General features: G+C 41.4%; 1 protein-coding gene across 1 annotated transcript; it reads right to left on the bottom strand.

Moving 5' to 3' along the window:
* Positions 1–1,141: 1,141 nt before the first annotated feature.
* Positions 1,142–27,800, bottom strand: slc6a8 (solute carrier family 6 member 8). The gene is made up of 13 exons (XM_014134576.3): positions 26,812–27,800; positions 18,783–18,914; positions 18,220–18,484; positions 15,671–15,803; positions 13,473–13,607; positions 13,247–13,350; positions 12,998–13,122; positions 8,124–8,236; positions 7,544–7,681; positions 7,331–7,433; positions 7,048–7,148; positions 5,564–5,734; positions 1,142–5,053 (listed from the first exon to the last, which is right to left on the bottom strand). Exons 1-13 carry the CDS (start codon positions 27,122–27,124, stop codon positions 4,913–4,915), a joined length of 1,974 nt encoding a protein of 657 aa, XP_013990051.1. The 5' UTR covers positions 27,125–27,800; the 3' UTR covers positions 1,142–4,912.

Below are 27,800 nucleotides of genomic sequence, written 5' to 3'. Positions count from 1 at the left end.
TTGTCCAACCTAGCTGTCTTAAGATGAATGCTCTAACTGTAAGTCGCTCTGGATAAGAGTGACTGTTTATTGAATAAAATGTGAGTTAGAACAGACTCGCTTGGAAGTGAGCAGGGAGATGTTTCACCTGCCATTGAAACATAACCTCAGAATCTCTACTAGAGGAAAGAATCACCCTCTCCCACTCAGCTGACAATGTGATCTGTAACAGCTAACCTCCATGCCAGTCAACCCAATGTGATCTGTAACAGCTAACCTCCAGGCCTCCATGCTAATCAACCCAATGTGATCTGTAACAGCTAACCTCCAGGCCTCCATGCTAATCAACCCAATGTGATCTGTAACAGCTAACCTCCAGGCCTCCATGCTAATCAACCCAATGTGATCTTTAACAGCTAACCTCCAGGCCTCCATGCTAATCAACCCAATGTGATCTGTAACAGCTAACCTCCAGGCCTCCATGCTAATCAACCCAATGTGATCAGACCCCAGCACTATTGGGTGTCTATGGCTTCCTGCTCTGGGGACATCGTGGGGTATCTGAGGTGCTGGGAGGGTGGCAGCTGTCCCTCTCAGATACAGTTTGGGACTGAAGGCCGACCTGCTCTAGACTCCAGACAGAAATAGCCCAGAGCTCAGAGGGCACTGGCTAAACATAGCCAACCAACTTTAGCATGCTGGAGCCCTGGCTTAATATGGCAGCTGCACTTCACTGACAAACTGGGCATTTGTCATTAAAACCGGTTTGAACTGCATTAACTATCCCATCACAGTGGTGACCAAGGATTGACTTGAATTAGCGGGTAACGTAGTGCTGCTGTTAGCTAATACCTACAGGCTCCGAGGTTCATACCTCCATTTCTGTGAAAATCATTTTCTGGATTAATAAAGTGATGTGAGCTTGAATTAACCTCTTGATCATAAAATGACTTTTCCCACCTGCTCACAGTGCAAGCACAGAACCATGAACCCATTACAAGGTCACCAGTTAACAAGGTGGGATTCAAAGTGTCTGCCAGTTGAAAATATGGAATAAAACGTAAATCCTTTGGATTCAAATGAACAATTAAACCTGAGATGTTTAAAATGGTAATTGTTGAAAGTTGGATCGACAATTTCAAATGTATGCACAAAGACAATATTTTTATTGAAGTAAGTTTTATTGCCATTTTGTTATTTTGAATAGGGCGAGTGGATTTTTAGCACAGAATCACAGTGGTATTAAGCATGAATCCCTTCATAAATTGTGAGGGACAAGGTTGATGGAACACTTGATGTCAACATAGGTTTACAGTCATCTCTTTATCACTATTCTATGTTATGAATGGAAGACTGATGTTAAATCTTACATGATACAGAGTACAATAACAGTTAGATGAAGTCAACAGTGTTACTATATCTTTTTCAAGACACTATCCTTTGCCAAAGTACTCAGTGGATGATGAAATGCCGTTTTCTCAGGCTTGATTGTACCCTTCTTTCCATGCCTTTGTGTAGGACTTGTGAAAACAAAACTCAAAATGACATCCTGGAAAAAGAGAGGGGATGAGGAAGAACGATAGCTGTGTAGGGGAGAGTTGTAGCCCCATTTGGACGACTATCTGTTCACTGTCAATCATGCAGCAGATGCCATAAGAACTATTCAACTGTCAACTGTCGCAACAAGTGTTTCTTTACAGCTTTGCATAGTTGGTGAGCGTTAGTCTTTATCAGTTAATTATGGATATTCCAGTTTAATGCACTGTATACAATAATTACAGTACAACATATTCCATGGTAACCATGGTAATTGGTCTGTATAGTTTATGAAAATAAACAGAACATTTTAAAAGACAATGTCGATTTTAAAATAAACAAATCATATTCAACAATGGGGAATGAGTCTTTTTTTCATATCTATTACATTTTTTACCATTTTGTATGATATGGAATAGATCCACAAAGCTTTCATTATCAATTCAACATTTCCCCTTTGTGAGTCATACTTTGGATTAAAGATACTGTCAAGAACAATTTGGCAGAGCGCAAAAGATGACACCATACATATGATTTTGCTTATGTATATTTCATTTCGATTTTCTACATTTAATGACTACATTTAAATGTTTCACCTTTTGACCGACCCAGGCTGTAATCTAGGAGTATTATAAGGAAAGCCAATGTAAAAAAAGTTGTTAAAAAAGATTCCTAACTTAACATTTATGTTACCATAGCCTTGCTATAAAACTTGCCTTGTGTCCTCATCCTTACATTTGTCCATAGACCAACAGTATGAAAGGCGCATTTAGTTCTAGCACTACATTTAGGAGGGAATGTTTGTTCTGTCTCAAAGTTTCATAACAAAGAACCAAAACCACCACTTTTACCATGTGGTTTTCAATTTTGAAAGGTGGGAGAGCATTAGAGTATTTTCTATATGCCAGGTTGAGTGTAGGAGGACCATGGCAGACAGTCAATAGGCATTTACAGAAAGTTTCTGCCACAAAAGAGGATATAGAAATATTATTTTTTTTACAAATGAGAGCACACTGCTTCTAAGTAGTGAACATAAATTACACTTGAAGCCAGATGTGAAATATGTTGAAAATGATGAAATCCCAAGTAAAAAAATATTCCAAAATCTTTTAATTCTTAATCAAATGAATACTCCTGTGTTGTGTGGACCAAATTAGAAGGTATTTCTGATAAATATTAAAGTTTAACTGAGCTCTGGGTGGTCTGAGGGAAATACTGTAATTAAAAACACAAATAATCTATTAGGCTACTTAACACTGGAGCACTTGATATTTGAAACCAAAAATCCCTTCTGTGTGTTATGAATCACACAAGCCTTTCAAGTAGTACTGCATCGCAGCATCTCAATGGCGCATGCTCTTCCCCTTAGAAATCTTCATCAAAATTACATACTGCATCAAACTTTTTTAAAATATAACACACAAGATATTCAATATATTTTTTTTATACTGTATGTATAAGCAAAATAAAAGCCTTCACAAAATAAAATCTCTGATTTATTTTACAATATGTAAAACAAAACAAAAATTGTTATTCTAACACGATTTAAAAAAAAGTGCTAGCGAGATATTTTACAATGTGCAAATGTAGTTTTTAGCATTGCATTATTTAATATATTTTACATTCTAATGATCTTTTCAATATCGAAATAAATCATATGTTATCCATATCATGGTAAATGGCAGAATTCCCATTTGGTTATCTTCAAGACTGTTCCTCAGAGGACCAGGTAAAAATATGGCTAGTCAGAGTTCACATATGGGCTCTAGATTTAAGACAAACAACATAAGGCAATGATCTACGTGTCCAGCTCCTGTACGGCTGCAACATTAATACTGTGTGTGTAATACTCAGAGTTAAACTCATGATATAACACCTTACAGTTAGTTACTCATCACCCTGTTCCAGTCAATGGCAAATGGCACAGCAGCTACTTGTTGTGGCAATGTTGTAGTTAGATCCAAATACTGTCCTCCTACATGCTGCAGAGATGTACTTGTCTTTGTAACAATAGGTTGGTTGAAATATGAGGTAAATCCTTATATCCTTACCACTTGGCCAAGTGATCATTTTGCAAGTTAATGCCACAGAGTTAAGTATTGAATTATTTGTTTTTAATGGCCATTACGTGCAATATATCAGCCAGTCACCTTTTTTGAATTAGAGAAGAGCGATCTTAGATCTTACAGAACAGTTAAATTTAGTGATTATTGTTGATCTGTAGACACACTTATCAATGACAATTTTTCAAGGCATCTAAACTGCTTCATGAGTAAGAGCTGCATTGTTTGCTTTCAAGATGTTCCCAAACATCAGACAGTTAAATCGGAAGACACAATATATATCAGACTGATCTAGGCAAATAAAAATAGATAGTGTATATGGCAACCAAAACCATTCTCTATCAATAACAAGAGAATGACAAGTATGCTCCACTTTGGCACTGAATCAATCTTTAGTTTATGTCTAAAGTTCTGAGGACTATTGTCGCCATGAAAGACACATTACACAAGCTCAATGATCAAAGATGGTCATTTTGACAGTTTGGCAACTACGTAACTTCAGGGGCCTAAAGAAGCCAGAATATTGAAGTCAATTGGAAAAAATGCTGTATTTTATATATCAACTCAGCCAAATCGACAAACTGTAGCGTATTATACAGTATATAATATAATATCAATTGAACTAATGCTTTTGATTATATATTCATATCTCAAATCAAATCAAACTTTATTTGTCACATGCGCCGAATACAACAGGTGTTGTAGACCTTACCCTGAAATTCTGACTCTCAATGTGTAATACATATATTTTCATGAATCAAATTAGCCAAATAGATTTTTATGCAAGATTTCTAATAAAGGAGAACTACACCGGTTGATATACAAACCCTCCGTACCACATGATTGGTCTTGCAGTAATGTGTAATTTCAAGGAATTCCATATCAGTCTTAAAGATAGCCTGTAAAAATTCTGCCATACTGGGTGAGGTGGTGGGCTACACATTGGTAGACTATGGCTCTGGCCTGATGGAGTCACAGACAGGGAGGGTCAGTTTGGGTATCAGATCAACCCCCCCCCCCCCCCCCCCAAAGACTACACGGCACCAGGTTATAGAATGGACCAATCAGGACATTGATTATCAACATCCCGGGTGAAGATTATCGACCGTCCAATAGACGGTTGTGAATTGATTTTGTATTGGTTCAGAGAACCGTCTGTGTACATTATCTGCATCCTCTAATTAATTGCACATAAATACCAGGTGAATCCTTTTTGACTGTGTCATTAACTCAAATGAATACATCAATTATTACATAAATTATCATGGTTAGGCCAAGATCCAGAATCATCTGGCGTTTAGAGTGTTGTCAAAGGCTTTCCTGTAGGCTATAGCCTACATACCACTTTCAAAGATGATAACCTTGTTGTCTTCTGTGCTGGCAGAGAGGGAGGCCAGGCTCTTGATGTCAGTATCAGGCGCCATGTATTCAAGGTGATGGGGACCCCATTGTGGTTTGGTCAGCTTCTCCCAACGCTGAAGGAGGAGAAAACATGCTCCTTTAAGACATGGAGACCCATACTAATCAAACTGCTGTATTACTCATTCTGATGGGTGAGAATGAAATAAACAAGCTATATTAAAAGAGTACATGCTGTCAATGTCAACTGAGGTTTCCACGTTCCGATTTTCCCTTCATTATTTACACTTTCGTATGTTATGCATTTTATTTTTCTCATGGCTTATACAGTAAACTCCTTTCCACTCTCCCTTACTCGATGCTAAGTCTTGGCCATTATTTGCATCATCTAATAGAAATATTAATGTGACCAACGTTTCAAAAAGACCATTCAACTGTGTTGAGTGTTCCACAGGTTTTGTGAGGGCATGTGTGTTAAGTGCCTTGCTCAAGGGCACGATAGATTTTTCACCTTGGCGGCTCGGTTATTCAAACCAGCGACCTTTCGGTTACTGGCCCAACGCTCTAACTGCTAGGCTAGCTGCTACCCATGTTGGTAAGTAGCACAGTATGATATTGATACTGACCTCCTTGAAGGTTCCCGTGGCCCTGCAAAGCTTGTACAGCACGCTGACAGGGATACAGAGCATGGACATCAGAGCCATACACCAACCAATCACCTCGCCCCACCATGGGTACACATACGTATTGTTGTAGGTAAGAGGCTTGTAGTTGAACAGGTGAAATAGGAAGATACCCTGTGGAAGGACAAAGAAAACATGATTATTTTACCAGGCAGGTCAATTAGGCACAAATGTACAATGACAGGCTATGTCGTCATGACTACAGGTGTGTGTACAGTGGTGTGTTGGTGTCTGGAGAAGTGGGTATTCTCTCATTTGACAAATATTTCCCAAATGGCCCGAAGGAAAGCTGCCCTGTGTGAAAACTTCTATGAGAAACGGTGAACACTCTGAATGACCTAAAATGATCAATCCCATATTGGTCTTTCACAGTCAAGCCAACCCAAGCTGTACTATGTAAGTAGGCTAATAGTAGGCCTACTGTTGAAACTGATGAATGAGCCTGTCAACTAAGTCAGGTTTTCGCTCTCAATCACATTTTTTTGGTAGAAAAACTAAATTGGATGTTCTAAGTCCATAACAATGCTTTAACCACAGGAGAACACTTTGGAGGTCTGGGGAAAAAAGTAGTTTAGATTTTTTGATGTAGTTACCCTTTAATTCTAGTGTGCATGCACCTAGCACTGTTGTTTGGTTAGTGGTGTTTTTGTAACACACATGAGATGGATTTTGCAAAACAAATGGCAACTGGATTGATGAAAATAATCATGATATTATTCTGACAGGTAGGCATAGGCTACTTTGTAGTTAACATTTAATAGAGAAGGTTTTTGGGAAAGCCTTTCCATCTAGCAGATGTTCCTTGATTATTTGGAACCTGCACGTTTTACTTCATATTATGAGTCATGTCTTACTTTGCTTCAAAGTAGCCTATAGCTAAAATACCACCATATAAATGTGGAGGTATTATTTAACAAAGACTTCCTCATATGCTTTCTCCTGTTCTATTGGTTTTCTTTGAACTGTATTTCATTGTCTAGCAGCCAAAGGCATTATTCTAATCAAATAGCAACCTATGATAGTTGTTGCATCTTTAGATCTCCCCTCTTTCTACATTTCTAACCGATACTTCCATCTCTGTCCATGAAATCGCGCGCATGTGCTGTGTGCATTTTAGAACTGTATATTCCCGCAAATTGCATTTTTGGAACATTTGCCCGAAGGCCTACCGCCGTGTGCACATTGCTGTGTCGAAAATGTGAAAAAAGAATACTTGATCAACATTTTAAGCTAGACATTCTGATCTGTTCCACCAGCCTTATTAATTGATACGGTGTATACCTCCACTACACCATTTTGATACGCATCGTGGGGATTAAGACGTGAGTGTACACAATGCCCACTGAAAAATAAGTGGGTATACGGCGTATACTTGCGTACGCCCTCCACTACACCACTGTGTGTGTATAGTATTGTACATCACTTACCATGCAAACACATGGAGTAATAAACGACCAGCACCACTTCATCCAAGGAAAAGGCCGGTAACCAATCATACGAGCAATGTCATCCATGAACCTGTCAGCACCTGTACACACAGAATGGCACAGTTAGAGACTCGAGCTGTCTAAGAATGGATGACAAGCACAACTACAAATACTGGTATACGGTATGTACCATGTGTATCCTGTACATACGACTAATACAACTTGAAGCTACTCTTTATAGGACAGTAATACATCAATTGTCACAAAAGTTAATGTTTCTTACCGTAGACCCAGCTGACAACTATGCATTCCCAGAATGCTTGCCATAACAGGGTCATACCGCTGGCAGAGTAATAATCAAAAAGCTGGAAGACATACATCCCTCCCTGTTGGCACACATGAGAAATAATGAATAATCATTCATCATTTGTGATTACCATCTGATATGGATGTTACACAATATGGAATCAGCACTCATCAAACGGCGGTGGCTTACCTGTGTAACCATGGAGAGATCTATAATAAAGCACATTAAACAGCAGATTGCCACAGAGATTTCACGCTTATAGCGCATGTAATACTTTCCAGGAAAGAGATCTAGAATCCCAGTTACAAAACCTTCCACTCCAACAAACTGTGGATAGAAGAGAAGAAAACACAAATATAATTGTACTCAGTAAGCTTCCCACTGGGCACAGACATCAGTTCAGCGTCTAGTTTCGATTTACATTTGGTTGAGTTGTCAACTGATGTGAATTCAATGTGAAATAAATAAAAACATGTCACCATGTCATTAGATTTAGGTAGAAAGTTAGGTGAAAAATAATAGGAAGTGCTCTTTGATGTCACGTTGATGACTGTTTACAAATCCAATGAGTTTTCCACATTGATTCAATGCCGTCTCATTGATTTGTTGGGGGGGGGGGGGGGGGGGGGGGTTGAAAAGAGGTACAAACACTGTTGATACAACCAGTTTTTGCCCAGTGGAATGAGAGTAATCTGGTCCAGATACTTTAAGTTTGTAACAAATGGCAACCATTTAAGTGTTGTGTCCAGTAGTGTAAGGTTGCGCCTACCTGACTGTCAAGACCCAGTACGAGCAGCATAAAGAAGAAGAGAGCAGCCCAGACCGGGGGCATTGGCATCAGAGTCACAGCTTTAGGATACGCAATAAAGGCCAAGCCAGGACCTGTAGAAGAGAAGTAGGGATGAGAGACTCAACCCTACAGCTCAGACTAAGCCCTTAACACAGACACACTCTACACACATACGCACAGTACTGCAAAGAGGGAGAAGGAGATAGAGAGATAGAAAGAGAGAAAGAGAGGCACCTGAGTGAGGTGCTATTGTGCAAAAGCTGGATGTGACAATGTTGGCTGCATTTTTGTCTCCTGTTTGAGTCTATTGTTGTGTTGTAGTGCATTCCGTCAACGCGACAGCGGTGTGGATTTAGTTGTTAAATGCGTCATTGCAGTAGCTACATATAATGATCATTTCAGTGTCTAAACAATGTGTATAACGTCATGCTTTCGAGCTTCTTTTTGTATATTGTTAGTGAGGTATTTTCAAAAGAATCAATGATGCTCATGCCTTATGATGCTCAAACAAACGTTTTATTAATGCACATGAATAAGTAGGTGTTATAGTAACATTAATTTAAGCCAGGTGAGCATCACACGGCTAAATGTGCTGACTACTGTAAATACTTGGTAGTGTATAGTCAACCAAGTTTAAATAGCAGATTTAAACTTGTGTAGCCTTAACTATGGTAGTAAAAGTAAAACAGTTGCACTACCTATAAAAACGCGTCTATAATAGCGACCTCACAAACTTAAGGTCATGGTACATATTTGCATTATAAAGAGATTTTCGCTGTACTTGGTTGTAACCATCATTTAGATTGTAGTTTATAGACACACTGCACTGCAGTAGCAAAGAGAGAGGTGGTCAATATTTGCTTATAGTTACAACTGCTTCAACTATACAAATTTCACTAGATAAATTACAATTTTAGTTGTGTCATTATAAATAGGTCCATGTTTTCATTGAAGATGAGAGGGATGGAACAGGTGAAGATGTATGACACTGTACTTTCACCACCAGAACTAGTCCTGGTATAGTAACCACTGCAAGGTTCATACACAAAAAAATAAGAAAATAACTTGAAAACACATATGTTTTGCAAATTGCTCTCGATATGTTTACAGATTTTGGGGCTATGGCTATGGGGCTGCTGCCTGGGGTAGAGAATTTGTCAGGTGTCTTATGTGTACACACAGTTATCGAATAAGTTAGTTCTACCGTTAATGTTTTTATTGTGTTTGGGTTTAGTAAAGTTAGATTTGGGAATCTGGATCTACGCTTGGAAAATGTTGTCATGTCACTAGTTTGATTTCTCTAGCCCTGTCCTCTGCTGCGATCGGTAAATGCAGTCATTGGTTCTGATTTTGACTAGGCTGGATTAAGGTGTAAATGCTGTCATTAGATAACAGATGTTTACCTTCAACAGTAGTCAGCTCCAGGACCCCTCTTGAAAGCGAGATGTGCACATCTCAAGAGGCAAAGTTCCTGGTTAAATAATCCTTAAATTAATACTTAAAAAATCGAAAATATATATATATAGAGATATAGATCAATGAACTGATGTCAATCACAAGTCATATAGAATGGGACTGAGGAAAATAAACCGAAACCCTGTTAAAAGGATAAGAAGATTCATGAGGAAGGGGAGTTTTTCTCTTTCGTTCGTACCAACTTGCAAAAAAAACAGGAGTCTAACGCTGAACCAAAATCAGGGCCTAGCTCCATTAATGTACCTTCTCACAAAATCACACTCCTATTGACCCTCTCACAGACAGTCCTGCACACACATAAACAAACGCTCAAACACACACTCGTAAACACACACACACACGTAAACACACACTCGTAAACACACACACTCGTACATACACACACTCGTACATACACACACACGTACACACACACACTCGTACACACACACACTCGTACACACACACACACACACACACACACACACACACACACACACACACACACACACACACACACACACACACACACACACACACACACACACACACACACACACACGTACACACAGTAACTGCACTCATGTGTAGTACCAGTATAGTAAATATTGAGTGACAGAAAGCTATTTGTACAGTTGAAATGAGAGGGGTAACTAGGGCTAAACAAGGCCTATCAGTTTCATCACCACCTCTCTCCTTCTGCGTGTGGGCAGGCAGTAACAGATGGACTTTAACTCAATATTGGTTTCACTGTAAATAGCAGTGCTTAGTAAATTGCCTCCTACAAAATCCTGCTCAACTGTGCTACTGCAACACAGTAACACTGTCTGTCCAAAGTCCCCTGTCGGTCTACTATGTTAACAGAATCATGCTGGGGGATGGTAGAGGAATAATACTATTTAAGTTCACCAAGGGTGTCCTTAGGACAAAACATTTTTAAAAGTATTGCAGATTTCAAAATGTAGCTATCATCGTCACTGTCCAATTGAATGTTTTTAATAGATATTTTACAGATACAGCTTAAGATATCTAATAAAATAAATGTCATATAAATGATAGAGATAATACTTCTAAGACCACCCTTGTTGTACTTCCAGTTAAATCCCGGTCCAGTGGTGTCTTTACAGATGACTACTGCCAAAACAATGTATTTTTGAATCGGTCAACTTTAGCCTAGTATGATGAGATGAAACTAAGGGCCTGGTTTCTATCCGTATCGTGGAAGTATCACATTAAGATCCGCGGTATAGCTTGATTGAAATTTAAAGGCAATGTTCCCCGCGTTCATGGAGAGTCCATTTACTGTAAACGACTCAATCAGAAATGACCTTTACATTTCAACGCAGATCTTCCGTGATACTTCCTCGAAGGATTAAATCCAGCCCTAAGATGTATAGGTCTAAACTTCCTGCTGTACTTGAGTTTGATCGTCTCTTTGATGAGATGGTCCAGTAATTGAAAATCTCATGCATGGTTTGGTTGGTGAGGAGACAGGTATGCACTGCACTAATTGGGGAACGTGAAGAGTGACTCAAATTGACTGGTTTATTTGTTGTGTTCATTCCTTAACAGCATGGCTATGGGCATAGCTGACTACTCTTCTACATGGGGTTCCACATCATAGTAGTGCTGATGTATTTCTGAATAAATATAGTGAATATTTAAACTTACAGGGTAAAATATTAGAAATATAATTCTGTATGCTATTAGTAAAGAACATTTTGTGATATGTAGAGATGGATTTCATAGATGATAAGTCCAGGATGATTCAATCCAGTGCGTTTCCAACTATGTATCTATAACTACTGTCATGAAGCCAATAACATGTTCAGATAGTAATGAACTACACACGTCTACTTCCCTACTATTCTCATTAAGTCAATACTAAATTAAAATAATGATTGAGAGAGAGAGAGCTAAGACACTGAATGAAAATGGACAAACTATTAACTGATTTGGCAAACTAATGTGATTATTTTTGGAAGTTACATGCAAGAGCACTGATGTGAAAGCAAGCGATATGTCAGAGTCGTGCCACACACAGACGCTATCTTCTCCAGTAAACCTATAAATAACTGAATGGATAGAATTAGTTGTGAATGTCATATGCTTTGAAAGTCTATGAATACAAATAATGATCAGTTATGTGTGACAGTTGTTTGGTAATTACACATCTCTTGTTAATTCACACACCAAAAAAAATGTAATTCTTACAACAATTTAGATGTTATGGACAAATACATGGCCACTGCCAATGTCTCAATCTCTCCTCACTGCGTCCCCCTCACTGTCAAACACTCATACAGATCATTTATTCCAGCACGTACAAACACAGACAAATCATCCACATCACTGTCTTTCATACTCTATATCAAGAGATCTCAGAATATTCTCTCTTGAATCACACAGAATTCCCATACACAAATACACAAACACACACACACACGAAAACGTACTGTTCATTCCCAGATTCACACACATACACACACACACACACACACACACACACACACACACACACACACACACACACACACACACACACACACACACGTACATGCACACACACACACACATACTGACACACACACACACACACACAAAAACATACTGTTCATTCCCAGATTCACACACACACACACACACACACACACACACACACACACACACACACACACACACACACACACACACCACCACACACACACACACACACACACACACACACACACACACACACACACACACACACACACACACACACACACACACACACTCCATCAGAGAAACTTAATTCTATAATACTGATTTCCTTGTGAATCAATACAGTTGACTCCAGTAAGAAAACATTTGGTTGAGGTACAAGTTACATACAGTTCATGTAAATACATTTGTACATTTTGAATTTCTCAAATGCTGACAGACTCAATTCAAACATGCATTTCAATCATTTCTTGATAGTTGGTATATTTCTATATCATTACTGACACATTAAACAACAATATTTCATCTTCACACTTCTGTAGAGTAAACAAGTGACTTGCTACACCCACTATCCTTACACACTGTACAGCAAGTTTCCATTTCATTTCTATATTGAAAGTTCATCATATTAATAATGCACTGCCAAAAGTGCAGCACAAGCATAAAATAAGGATTCAGCTTTGAGGACCGGAAACGGTCTAAATTATTGAAGAGGTACGGCTGTCTTCCTCAGTACTAGAGGGGCTGCCAATTTGAAGGTAAAACAATGACATCAAGACTTTCAATGAACAGTTTCATGCATTCCTAACAAGGAGGACCAAAGCCTTCAGTAATATTCTCCTGTTAGTACCATGGTAGGTTTTGAGACGCCAGAATATAAGACAACCTCTGTAGTGTGAGTGTGTTCTGCATACCTGTTTCAGCCACTTGGGAGATGTCCACTCCCTGCTCGTTTGCCATGAAGCCTAGAATGGCGAACACCACAAAGCCAGCAAAGAAACTGGTGCCACTGTTGATTAGAGCTAGCATGAAGGCATCCCTGGACAGAAATAAAAACAAAAACAAAGGGAGAAATAATCACAAAAAACAAGTCAGAATCATACTGGAGACCGTAAGTGCAACAAGAGGCCAAGGTGAGACCATTCAGCTGTCATATCACTTACTTGTAGCAGTCATTGTTGAATCTGTTGTAGCTGCCCAGGGCAGTGAGAGCTCCAAGCCCAATAGCATAAGAGAAGAAGATTTGTGTGCCAGCATCAATCCACACCTGCCAGACAGGAACGATAATGAAAACTGATCAGTTTAATCTGCATCACAGCACCAGAGTTAACTGATCTGAATAATCAATCAGTTAGGACTGTGGACAGATGGGTGGATGATAGGTCGCACCTGCGCCTCGCCAAGCTTGGACCAGTCAGGCTTGATGTAGTACATGATTCCATCGTAGGCACCAGGAAGAGTCACCCCTCTCACCAGGAGGATGATCAGGACGACGTAGGGGAACGTGGCAGTAAAATACACAATCTGCAGCGAAACAGAGAGACCAGTGTCATTATTCTAAATCCATATGATATTTCGGTTACAGATGTAGGATCTTAATTTGACCAGTTTCTCACAGCAATGAAATAATCCTGCAGCAACTGGACATTTTTGTATTATTGTGTGGAAATGTGAATAATTTTTGTAGGGGTTGTAGGGTTCGATACAAGTCCGAAATTTTGAAGAGGAAATTACAAAATGTAGATGCCTTTTTAAAACTAGAATACATTACACGTTTGCATTTCCTGCTGTACAGGAAATGTCCTGCAACAACAGGGTGATCTAATTAAGATCCTACACCTGTAGATGTCACATTATGAGAAGACTTGCAGAGTGGTGCAGTCGGAGACCTAAAATGATTGGATGTCATTTCAGCCTACTGTAGTTTCATTGACATGCATAGTGTGAGGAGCTGTGCTGTACATAACTACAGTTTGGCTGATCATTCACATTTCAGACTGCAGAACTACCTTTGTCAAAGGTGTCTTACACAAGGGGATTGCAGTCACAGTGACATGCTGGGTACTTTTCATATGAGCAATGGGAATATAATTTATTGCATTCCTGCCAACCTAGCACCCGTACAAGATAGAGCTAAGTGGAAGTCTTTATCTAATCAGGTGAACGTTTCAAACACTGAACTTTGACCTAGTGACATACGAACCACTGTATTATAAAGAGATTTTCTACAAAGCTGTTAGATTTCAAAGCCAATTGTTTTTGTGACTTGGCGGCCCAGGCACACCTTCAGGCATGACTACCTACTCTCCGCAGCCCAGTCTACTTGACCTAAATACACAGCTAATGTAGGACACCCATTCTCGACCAAGCCCTTATTCATATAACAAACACATTTTGTATAATCATTACTCAAGCACTTATCTTTGATTAGCAACCTTAATAAGCCCTTACCTGAAAACGTGTAATATTAACCAGAGAAAACTTCTATACATTGTTGTGGATGTATGGCTAATTGTCATTAATTAATTACATCACTAAGCCTATCCCTTAAAAAATAAAAATACAAATCTATCAAAATTCCCTCTTGCTAAAATGTGAGCAACTCTGACCTAACCTAATGATCTCTTAAAGATAAACTGTAAGTACAGGTGGAGCAATGATGAATCCATTTTAATATCATTACTATAAAAATATAAAAACAATCAAATGTTAATTAATGAACACTAGAGGTTGAACTCATTATCTGGACAGAAAGTGCTGCTACATATGAAGTGATCTAGAAATCCTGATAGAGATCCATATAAAATGGACCAGCGCTGGAGATAAACACTGATATCATTTAAAGAGGCTTGGATGTGATCCCACCTCAACAAGCAGAAAACATGGCTGTTGGAATATTCGCACAGGGCCCCAGTCACGTCGCACTGCAGTCAACCTACCAACTGCCCACCAATCAGAACGCACCATGTGACAGGGACACTTATATGTCATAGCCACACCCCCTGTCCTCTTGATGTTGCTATAGCAACACTGCCTCATCATTGCCTTGCTGTCACACAGCAGTAGAGGGTGGCACTATGTGAATCACACAAGGTTAGGAAAAATTCACAATGCCTTCTCATTCACTCATGACTGAGAGTCCATTACCATAGCCAGAACTAAATTAGAAACCTATCTGGCTATAGCTACAAATCTATCTCCTCTTTCTCTCTGGGAGAACTGTATATCTATACATTTTAACCCCCTTTCACATCTATTTGTTACTTTTCTCAGTAACCTTTCTTGCTGTTTTAATATCATTCCAGACTATGTTTGATACCACACAGCAAGATCCTTCCACTGCAGCTGCATTAGCCACTGAGTTGTTCTAACGCAGGTGTCCAATCAGAGACCAGTGCAGTGACCTGAGCTGATGCAAAGCAATCTGTCTGCCACGGCCGGAGGATAGTCTGTTACATAACAGTTAGCTATAGAAGATACCTAAGGACCAGAGTGAGTCACGTGTTCACTGCAGTCACCATCGTGGTGCTCATATAACTAATAAGATAACGATGAGCTTTTCAGAGCCTGAAATGTGTATTAGTTACCTTGCCTGTGGACTTCACCCCCTTCCACACACAAAAGTACACCATCACCCAGACCGCTGCCAGGCACAGCAACAGCTCCCAGTTGATGGATCCTGGGTAGTCCAGCCCTTGTGAGATGTTCAGCACCTTGTTCCTGTAGGGGGAGTAGGGGGGCATGGAATAAAACTATATGAAAACGACATGCTTTGTCTAAGTTACAGGATAGAAAATGAACGGCACGATGCTCTACTCCTGTAACAAAAGTCTGCCCTTTGTCCCCAATAAAAGCTATGTCGGTCAGTAACACCATTTGGCTTTTGCTGCCTACAGCCATGACAAAGGCACTTATGTCCCTGCACATGCCATAAGGGAGAGTGGGAACAAACACTCTGGCAGTCATGGACAACAGGGATCACATGAGAACATTAAACGTGACGACCTCGGTGACCATCAAAGAGAACTATGATGAGGACTAGAGGAACAGAGAGGGATGAAGAACTGGGCAGAGGACAAATGACATTCCAAATCAGAACACTGACCAGTTGTGTCACACTGCTCTTTAAAAGCAGAGCATTCAAAGGCCACTCATTTTTTATTTGACCTTTATTTAACCAGGTAGGTTCTCAGAGCAGCTCACAGATCACTGCACCTGTACACAGCCCATCTGTAAATAGCCTCTCCAACTACCTCATCCCCATACTGTTATTTAGTTTATTTATTTTGCTCCTTTGCACCCAAGTATCTCTACTTGCACATTCATCTTCTGCACATCTATCACTCCAGTGTTTAATTGCTATATTGTAATTATTTCGCCACTATGGCCTATTTATTGCCTTACCTCCCTTATCCTACCTCATTTGCACACACTGTATATAGACTTTTTCTATTGTATTATTGACTGTATGTTTGTTTATTCCATGTGTAACTCTGTGTTGTTGTTTGGGTCGCACTGCTTTGCTTTATCTTGGCCAGGTCGCAGTTGTAAATGAGCTGGTGCTTAAAGTTAGTGAGGGAGATATGAGTCTCCAGCTTCAGTGATTTTTGCAGTTCGTTCCAGTCATTGGCAGCAGAGAACTGGAAGGAAAGATGACCAAAGGAGGAATTGGCTTTGGGGGTGACCAGTGAGATATACCTGCTGGAGCGCGTGCTACGAGTGGGTGCTGCTATGGTGACCAGTGAGCTGAGATAAGGCGGGGCTTTACCTAGCAGAGACTTATAGATGACCTGGCGCCAGTGGGTTTGGCGACGAATATGTAGCGAGGACCATCCAACGAGAGCGTACAGGTCGCAGTGGTGGGTAGTATATGGGGCTTTGGTGACAAAATGGATGGCACTGTGATAGACTGCATCCAATTTGCTGAGTAGAGTGTTGGAGGCTATTTTGTAAATGACATCGCTGAAGTCAAGGATCGGTTGGATAGTCAGTTATACAAGGGTATGTTTGGCAGCATGAGTGAAGGATGCTTTGTTGCGAAATAGGAAGCCGATTCTAGATTTAATTTGGGATTGGAGATGCTTAATGTGAGTCTGGAAGGAGAGTTTACAGTCTAACCAGACACCTAGGTATTTATAGTTGTCCACATATTCTAAGTCAGAACCGTCCAGAGTAGTGATGCTTGATGGGCGGGCGGGTGTGGGCAGCGATCAGTTGAAGAGCACGCATTTAGTTTTACTTGCATTTAAGAGCAGTTGGAGGCCACGGAAGGAGAGTTGTATGGCATTGAAGCTCATCTGGAGGTTAGTTAACATAGTGTCCAAAGAAGAGCCAGAAGTATACAGAATGGTGTCGTCTGCGTAGAGGTGGATCAGAGAATCACCAGCAGCAAGAGCGAGAGAGTCGGCCCGAGAATTGAACCGTGGCACCCCCATAGAGACTGCCAGAGGTCCGGACAACAGGCCCTCCGAACTCTGAACTCTGTCTGAGAAGTAGTTGGTGAACCAGGCGAGGCAGTCATTTGAGAAACCAAGGCTGTTGAGTCTGCCGATAAGAATGTAGTGATAGACAGAGTCGAAAGCCTTGGCCAGGTCGATGAAGACGGCTGCACAGTACTGTCTTTAATCGTTGGCGGTTATGATATCGTTTAGGACCTTGAGTGTGGCTGAGGTGCACCCATGACCAGCTCTGAAACCAGATGGCATAGCGGAGAAGGTACGGTGGGATTCGAAATTGTCGGTGATCTGTTTGTTAACTTGGCTTTCGAAGACCTTAGAAAGGCAGGGAAGGATAGATATAGGTCTGTAGCAGTTTGGGTCTAGAGTGTCTCCCCCTTTGAAGAGGGGAATGACCGCGGCAGCTTTCCAATCTTTAGGGATCTCAGACCATACGAAAGAGAGGTTGAACAGGCTAGTAATAGGGGTTGCAACAATTTTGGTGGATAATTTTTCATGCTGTGGACCAATTACTAAAATCCCTTTTCTAAGTGACGACTTGCAAAATATTTCAAATAATTAACTGTGACTGACAAATAACAATGTATTATTCTTAGAACTTTCGGCACAGACGTCAGTTCAACGTCTAGTTTTGATATAATAGTGTTTTTCCATTGGGATAGAGGAAGTAAAGAACTTACTCCCAGAATTCAATAATGGGAGAACGCCCATCTGCCAGCTCCTCACATGTCATGTTGCCATAGGTAGTGTTGCCAATGGTGCCATTCAGGCAGTCTTCATGGTGAAAGATCTCGATGCAGCTGGGCGTGTTCCAGGGGTTGTCACAGGTGGACCAGGGCAGGGTAGCGTTGAAGGACTTGATGAAATAGTAGAAGGCCCAGGCCAGGACCATGATGTAGTAGGTGTTACAGAAGAACACTATCACCATGGAGGCATACCCCAGTCCTGGAGGAATACGGAGCGATTCAACAGTTTAGTGTTCAGCACTGAAGAGACAAACAGAACTTATACGATAATGTCAATTTTTGTGAGAAACATTGTAACAGCCTTGATTTTTATGTAACAAAGGTGTGTCAATTCTTAGAATAAAACGATAGAGGAATACATAGTAAATAGGCCACAGCTGTGAATGTCTGCAAACTGCTTTTCTATTCGAAAGGATCAGTTAAAAGACTTGACAAATGGCTGTACAAACGTTTCAGAGCAGCCACACAAACTGCTGAGAGAGCAAAATGTTCAGTACCTTTAAATAGAGGTGCGATGTTCCACACGTTGATGCTGCCAGCCTTCATAAACTGTCCCAATGCAATCTCCAGGAAGAATATAGGAATTCCCCCAACAACCCCAATAATGAGGTAGGGAATCAGAAACACTCCTGTGGGGGACAAACAGACAGGTGTTCAATGGAACAGTAGAGTAATGCACTCCTTAGGTCACTATGGGGGACGTACGAGCTGCACAACACATTAGGATACCCATTATTAACCCCCCCTCTTATGTTCCCTAAAGAAAACATCACTCTGCGACATCAAATGGTAACAAGGATGCAACATAAAACCTTCTACCTTATAGTCTATGCAGCTATAGTTGGTGTTCTCATTACATTTTAATAGCTTTAAACGTATTCTTAAAGAGGTAAAGCAAGCCCCACAACTTTACTTCATGTAAAGTTACCATCTAGTTACATTTGAATGGCCTTATATAACTGGGTGTGAGCAGGGAGTGCATATTTCAGTCTCATCCACTAATTGGCACAGAAGGGGAGTCCATTTTATCGGTGAAAACACGCTCACCTCACCCCTCCTACGTCTGCCTACACTTCAGTATGTTAAAATGTGACTGTGATGCTGTTTGCTGCATTGGCTTGCATCAAACAGGGTCTAGGAGCACGGCAAACCATCAACAGTAATAACACCATGGCTGACTGATTCCAAATGAACATCAGCAGGGGTAGCAGGGCTTAAGACTGACTGGGGGACTGGGGGGGTGGAGCAAGGAAGGAGGTGGGAGGGGTGGTGGGAGGAGAGGGAGGGAGGAGTGGTGGGAGGAGAGGGAGGGAGGAGTGGTGGGAGGAGAGGGAGGGAGGAGTGGTGGGAGGAGAGGAAGGGAGGAGTGGTGGGAGGAGAGGGAGGGAGGAGTGGTGGGAGGAGAGGGAGGGAGGAGTGGTGGGAGGAGAGGGAGGGAGGAGTGGTGGGAGGAGAGGGAGGGAGGAGTGGTGGGAGGAGTGGTGGGAGGGACAGGGGGCTTTGCAGTGGTAGTCAGCTCCTGCTTCAGCCTATAACGCAGATTATCCATTGAACAATGTGCTGCACTGAATGAAGCTGAGATGACGTCACCTTCAGCCCAGAGGTCTCCTGATAGGCTGACATCGAGCGCCGGGGAGGGCCATGGGCTGCGTTATAAAAAGCACCACCCGTTGTGTAACGAAGGCTCTGCAGGCTAGTGGAAACAGCCAATTCCTCCCTAACAGAAAAGAGACATGGATGCGCAGAAGCAAAGGCTCTCCTTTGTGAAGAGGATGGGGTTGACAAACCAATCTGAATTAGCAATGGGGACTCTCAGCATGTAAACCAGCCTGAGAACACAATCACAATCACCCAATTTCTACAGGGTGTGATTCAGGGCTAAAGCGGTTTCTTTAAGAGGAGACTGGTGCCATTACTACTGTATTGAAGCCGTCTGACAAACTCAGTAAGATTGGGAAACTGCACGCACTATACACCACTGACCTGAAAGAAAGATTCCAGCATCAGAGGGAAGAATAGCCTGCCTCTCTCTCTCTCTCTCTCTCTCTCTCTGAAGCATCTATAAAATGTGTAGTCATGTGGGCTTTGTGAGGGCTGATGTAAATGGCTGTTCATTTGCAAACAAAGCATTTGCTATAGAAGCAGCGGCAGTGATTATGTATGAGAGTGTACACACACCCACCCCCACACACACAAAACACACAACAGTCGCAGAGACAGACACAGGACTGACTCAGTGACGGCATGCCGGTGAGTCAGACAGACGCTGCCTATGGCGCAGAAGGGGAAGGAGCTACGTAGTGTGTCGTGACTCCAGTCAGAGCTAGCAGAGCCACTGAGGCATTCCAGCCTGTCAGGAGAGAGGAACCTGACTGGGACTCTGCTCAGCCTCTTAATTAAACAGTTAGCTAGCAGATAGAGAGAGTGTAGTGAAGTGGGGGAGGAGAGGATAGGGGAGGAGGAGGGTGATAGAGGGAGAGAAAGAGAGGAGCTATCCGTCCACAAGATGCTACTCCCCCTGTTAATGGCATCTCCCACTGAGGTAATGCTGTTACCACTGGTGAACATGCTAGTTCTGTGATTATGGTGAACATGGTCCTGCCTGGCTGGGAGATGCAATAACCTCACCATATAGTGATTATGTATGATAATTACTGATATTGTAATTCTCCTTTCAATAAATGGCCATCTTTAAAGTAACAAAAAATGCTAATGAATTACAAAACTTCGACGTGTTTTCAGAGAAAACACAATATTTGGTATACTATATTTGGTTATTCATAGTAACCTGAGGATGGCTCACATTTAAACTGAAACATTGAGTCACACAAATAGAGAACCAATTCAGGTACATATGGCATGTGCTAAGCTTTCTAATCTTGATTAAGTAAGTGTCGGGAGCAGCTCTGAACGCTAAGTATTGACAGGCCTTTGAATCCCTTTTTCTGGTTAGTTGAGTGAACTAACAGGAGCAGCTAATGCAACATTTAGCAGTATGACTGAGGTTGGTTAGACCAGGTGTATTCTCTTGTGGACAGACTACATAAATCGGACCAAATTACGCTAGATTTCGGTTCTGGGTTAACCAAGATTAGAGGAGCAGATGCATCATTTTGTCAGGTGATCCCTGGGCCCTGTCTATAACAAGCTTCAAAACACTGACAAAGCTCCAATGGGACATGTGTGGACTTGGATTTGACTTACTGTTCTAGTGTACATGACAATATATAAATACTCCTCTACACCTATGGTTGCAAAATTACAGGAACTGGTTGGAGGATGCTGGATTTCCTGCGTATTCCTTCCTGAGTCCGGGAGTCCTCCAACTGGGATTTCAGGAAACCAGGAAATGTATTGAAAGTACCCTGAATTTTGCAACCCTACATACACCCTCCCCCCTAACATACACATGGAAATGGTATCTTCCATGCACAGATGCAATCTCTTGTATGGTCCTGTGAAATTACTCCTGAAGCAACAACAAAACATGTGCAAATTGTATTGATCTGTAAATGACAATGTGCTATGCTGTCAAAATCACACAACAATTGTCATTCATCTCTTATTTTGTAAAGCTTAGCTTTCCCTACAACTGAGTGCCCTACTTTACATGTTGCTCATGAAGCCTGATTTTCAACTCTCAAGAGAGCCAGGAAGCTTGGACAGATCACCCTTTGGTCATCTCCATGTAAGTGGATATGTTGTTTACAATGAGATTACGGCACAAGAGATTGGCACACCTCTTTAAAGCTCAGTGGGTTGTTGCCAGACGTGCTCGTTCATCCAAAAAAAGAAATAACTGCAGTGTCCTAAATTCGGGAATAGAAAAGATTAGCTTACATTTCAAACATGACGGTGCATTTATGTTGACCCATCCCCTTCATTCATGTGCTTCGTTCATGCAGAGATACCATGTATGTTACTTCAACAAACAAAAAAGAATGTATGAAATGTATGCATTCACTACTGTAAGTCGCTCTGGATAAGAGCGTCTGCTAAATGACTAAAATGTACAAATTATAATGACTACACATGCCACACTGCAAAGATCACCACAAAACCTAAATTGTGTCCCAATATTCTCTCCTTTTCTCCCAAAGTGTGCACTTGTTCACTTCCCCTCATGGATTTGAAAGGTAATGACTGGTATATAGAAACTCCCTCTCTAGCCCATGCCTACACCAATCCAATGCTTTTACATTTGTAGGGAACAAGTACACAGTGCACACCGTAGAAAGGAGAGATTATTGGAAGGCAACCATATTGAACATGAATTCTCTCTGCTGCACTACACCAGCATAAACATCATTCAGAAAAGCTGTGCAGGGTGTAATGGCCTTATCTAAACGCCAGGTCAGAGAGCACACAGACATTTGCCCGAACACATTCCTAACCTGAGGTGACATGTGGTATAGTGTTACATATATCCCCAGAGCATTGAGCTGACCTAACTGTGGGTTATAGCCTAGCATTCCCTGCCTGAGGCTCAGCCATATCCCACACAACACTGCCCCGGACCGCACCATGCCACACCGAACAACACCAAACCACACCCCACCACACCAGCTCCCAGTCAGAGAAAGGAGATTAAAAGATTAACAGACACTCTTCATAATCGCCCGTCCACGTGGGGTGAGGAGATGATGTCACTCAGGGCAAAGGGCCAGCGTACTGTAACCCTGCGGTCTGCGCATCACACCCGTTCAGATGCTGGACTCACTTGCAAAAGGCAAGCCAACATGATGGTTGATAGTGTGACGTTCACTGATTAGACACTGTGCCAAAGAGCATTATTCTGCTAAAAACTAATTGCTGGATAACTGAAGCTGTCAGAAAATAAACTTTACAGATTGCTGTGTAAAAAGATAAATTCATAAACACAAATTCAACGTTATGAATTCTTTGACAAAAGAGGGCAAATGACTAAGTGTTTTACTTAGACCCAACTGGAAGCCCAATATGTCTGACAATCCCTTTACGGTTTTGATTCAAAAAAAGGCCTAAAAACAACACAAAGACATAATCAGTCTGCCTGACACCTTATCTGATGAACCAAATATGAAAAATATGCTTCTGACAATATTCACTGCAGTGTAATGCCAAAGGGCCTTATTGGTGGGTAACATGGCTTAAATGCTCGGGTCCTTCGCTCTGATGAGAACACGGAGTCCGCTGCACGGCTGCAGACACACTGCCAAGGACAATCAGAGAGCTCACTGCAGAGCTTGTAAATCTACAGGCTGTAAGGCTGCTGTCTGACTGGGTGCTACCTGCTGCTGCTGCTGCTGCTGCTGCTGCTGCTGCTGCTGCTGCTGCTGCTGCTGCTGCTGAGGAGGCCAGGCTACGCAGTACAGTACTGCCCTGGCTAGAGAGAAGGCAACCCCATCACAGGAGAACCCTAAAATCACACAGCTCCCAGACAAACTCTCAGAGAAGAGAGCACCTGTGCTGCGTGCTTTGAACCCATATACTGAACAGATGTTTATGGATGTGACAATAGGATAGTTACCGATATGGTAGTTGATAGATATGCCTTCTCTCTATTTGAAAGGAGTACAAAGAATGGTGAATATTGTAAAATGTATGATGTTGATAGGCAACTGTACTTTGAGTAGACTGTCTATGTCGTTATATTGCTTTGATAGTATAGACAAGTCAGATTCTAAGACTTCATAAAAATGACCATCAATACAGACTACAATGTACAGAGACACCAATCATAGAATGTTTAACAATACTTCCTGACAGGGAAAGAAGATACTTGCACTTGGCAAATACATTTATGTGTGCATTATAACAAGTCAAAATATGCAAATATAAAGATTGTGACAAGAATGTCCTCGCAAAGACAGCAGATGATTTGCCATGGCAACTAATCCACCTGTCATGTTACAACTGATGGGAATAGGAAAGAGATTTAAAGAGACTTAAACTCAAGTATCACTTGAATGAGGGATACCATCAAATTAGAAAATGAAATTCATCCAATGTACATGGGCATTAAAGGTAGCCTACTGACAAACACCCTCACAGTGCATTGTTGTAGTTGAGGGATGGCAGAGATGTCACCTCATTAGATCTAGTCCGCAGCAGCTTGGTTCTGTCTGTGTGAACAAGACCTTTTCAACTTGGCCAGCTTGATTTGATTTGGCCAAACCCTGCAGGGGTCTCCAAGGAAATGTAGACAAATCCAGAGACACACACTGAGTCTGGCAACCTGAACTAGGAGAACATCTTCATGTTACCTTGGAGCTCCTAGTTGGGGGTAAAACAAGTATTTTTTAAGAGGAGAATTTAAGGGATCACCCAACGATCGCTCCTGCCTCTTTAGCATCTCTCTTTTCTCTCACTGTCAGGACACAACTGAAGCTCTTGTTTCTTTACAGAATTGATGTTTTCTCTTACAGTTCCCACCAGCTGGTCGCCATGCCCTTTCCTTGCCCACCACCGGTAAGGTCAACCGGAACCGCCTCAGAGATATCCTTTAACCAAATAGTTGGATGGATACATAGAAACATTATCCAGATAACGTTGCTCATGGATCCCAAGTGTAATAATAACCCCAAGCAGAGCCCTAATACCATCTTTAGCCTGGGGGATTCAGAGGAATTTCATTCTTCACTCCATTTTTTAACCCTAAACACCAACCAAATATTTGTGTAGCATATAGTCAGTATTTACTCAGGTTCACCTCTCTGGTTCAATTTTTTACACTAAATATATATTGTTACTCTGGAGATCCTGAGCTATCTGGAAGCCGAAGCTCCATACTTTCATTGACAGACAGTGATGAATTCCACCTTGTTTTTCATAAAATCCCTCCATATCGATCACTGTCTAGATACTCTACTAAAAAAAGATAGTGCATGGTTATGTAGTTTCGTTCAAATAGCCACTTATTTAAAAAAAACTAAAGACCCATTTTCAGTGAGACAGCATCACTTATTCAGTGAGACAAATCCTTCATTCATTAAGTACATTTTATCTGCTATCCAGATGATTGAGGGCACATGGAGACAGCTATTTCACTGAGGCAGACACACTGCATCTCACTTTGATCACACACTCATATTTTAGACAGACCTCATCATTATACTATTGTAGCGATGTTTAGCGAACGCCCTCATAGCGAACGCCCAGGTCTCCCAGACCATAAGCAGACCTGCTAACCACTGCCCAATAAGGATGATCTATTTTGGGGGGTGGATCGTAACAAGCCTTCCCAGGCAAAGTTTGTTACACTGTCCTCACTGTTCAGGAGAGCGTGTCCCCACGCTTCACTATACCAAGTCCCTCACCTGTCCACACCTCTCCAATGGCCCCCAAGGCACAATCCCACCACAGACACCAATGTAGCGAAATTTGCAAACAGCAACAGTGTAAAGGCCCTTCCTGGTCTCAAACCTGGGTCTCCCAGCCTGTAGGCAGACCCGCTAAGGGTGTCAAAACAGGCCTATCTAGGAAAAGTTTATGAAGGACTTGCCAGTAGAGTGTATCACAACATTTTGTCAATAAATGCAATTTCAATCTAATGAAACTACAAGAGGATCCAATTGTTTGTTCCACTGAGTTTATAGATCCAACCTGGTCTGAGATGTTAAGCTGGTAATGGTATTGCTTTTTGTCCATTTCAATGGAAAGGTGTGCAAGCTGTGTTCACGATCTAGTCTACACACAGGTTTCTATTGACAGCAGTAAGTCATGTTTTAATGTAGTGTTTATTACACAAACTAAGTTCTGTTTTGATGTGGGAACAAAAATGTAATTTCCATGTTGTTTCACAGCCAATCTATCCAAGCACTGTGCATGTTGAATGTATAATCTCTTTAAATGTAGACTATTCTCATCTGTAAATGGATAAATCAGTTGAATTATACTTGTTAAATTATTATTATTATTATTATTATAATATATATATATATTTACATGTGGCAATCAACTTTACACAAATGATAATACAGTGGCAAAGTGAGTTCTGTTCTGACATTCTCCAGCAACATGATGTGTATACAAATGCTACACAGGACTGACTCACCCACATCCACCCCCCTCACACAGCGTCATACGCAGGCCCATATGTGAGGTATGACCTGACGCTCTGATCAAGGGTAGAGAACGGTGTGCACTGTGCGGTAATCTTCACGATGAACAGCCAGTAGAATAGATAGATAGCCTGAACTGGCGTTAAAATATAGAAAGGTGGGCACTGTAAGCGATATTGTCTCTCTATAATACCGTTTCTGATATGTGGACTAAAATAAGAATGTGAGCTGCTGCTATATGAGATGTCTGCAGTGTCCTCACAGGAGCTGATCATATGATTATTGCTTTGGATGCTGTGACGTCTATACAATCCCTCTCATAGACATCTCAAGGAAACATGCTATTTGCTCAGCCACATTTTCAATTGTTTTAGGGAATTTTTATTATGGGACAGGAGAGCCATCAGCCACTATAGGGATTTCATCAGAATAGTATTTTGTGTTTAGCTTTTTACTGATTTACTTTGGCTACTGGTTAACTTACCTCCACCATTTTTGTAGCATAGGTAAGGGAAGCGCCAGACGTTTCCCAGCCCTACAGCGAAGCCGACGCAGGACATGATAAAATCCATCTGTCTGGTCCATTGCTCTCGTTCGGGATACCCTGGCACTGGCTTCTCCACTGACGACATCGTGCCAGGTGTGGCTCCGCATCCTGCCCCGTCAGTTCCACCAATGAGGCTTCCGTTCACGCCAGCTTGGTGCCCGTTTCCGTTCGGAATGAGGTGACCCTTTTTCTCCTCCCCGAGGACCACGTTCACAGCACAGCAGTCAGTTTCGAATGCAGGTTTCTCCATGCCAATTACGCTCTTGTAAACAATGCACCCTCAATTTCCCACTAACACTGAGGAGGAAACCAGTGGAAAGATCGTGACGATTCAGGACAATAGATACAGCGTTCTTAAGCTTTTATTCGTTCGGGTCGATTTCCCTGGACCCCAAGATGGTCCTTTGTTCTTCTTCTGGCAATCCTATGGGAATAGGATATGATTTTTTACACCTTTTTTTATTTAAGGGTATGATAAGTCACTTGAATAGTTATAATTTGTATCTCTATTATCGTATAGCAATGTCAAACGCGCAACGACGAGACGGTGATCAGAATTAAATGTTTATTACATTTGAGGTGTATAAAAATAAAGGACACTTGCCCCCAAAGAAAAACACCGAATTTGAGAGCACCTTCAAAAACAATCTACGAAACACTTGAATGTGAGTCTGAAGAATCGCATGGGAACGTATCTCTCAAAGAGGAGACGGGTGTCGAGGCGAAAAACTCAGCGGGCTTTGCGCGCGCTCGATGACGAATGTAACGGAATTACATTCGTGGTTTTGTCTTTAGATTCCGCGGCTAGATCATCCTGCTCCTTGGCTTCCTTCGCTTCGGAAAAATACTGACAATATGATAGGTCTATCGCGGTTATCCTTAGCTGCTCTCCCCTGGTGCACTGTATGACAATTAACTGAGCCTGC

The sequence above is a fragment of the Salmo salar genome, chromosome 13 (genome assembly GCF_965601325.2).
Source record: "Salmo salar chromosome 13, fSalSal1, whole genome shotgun sequence".
Lineage (NCBI taxonomy): Eukaryota > Metazoa > Chordata > Actinopteri > Salmoniformes > Salmonidae > Salmo > Salmo salar.
Note: the sequence above shows the minus strand (reverse complement) of the source record. Positions and strands in the feature narration are given on the sequence as shown.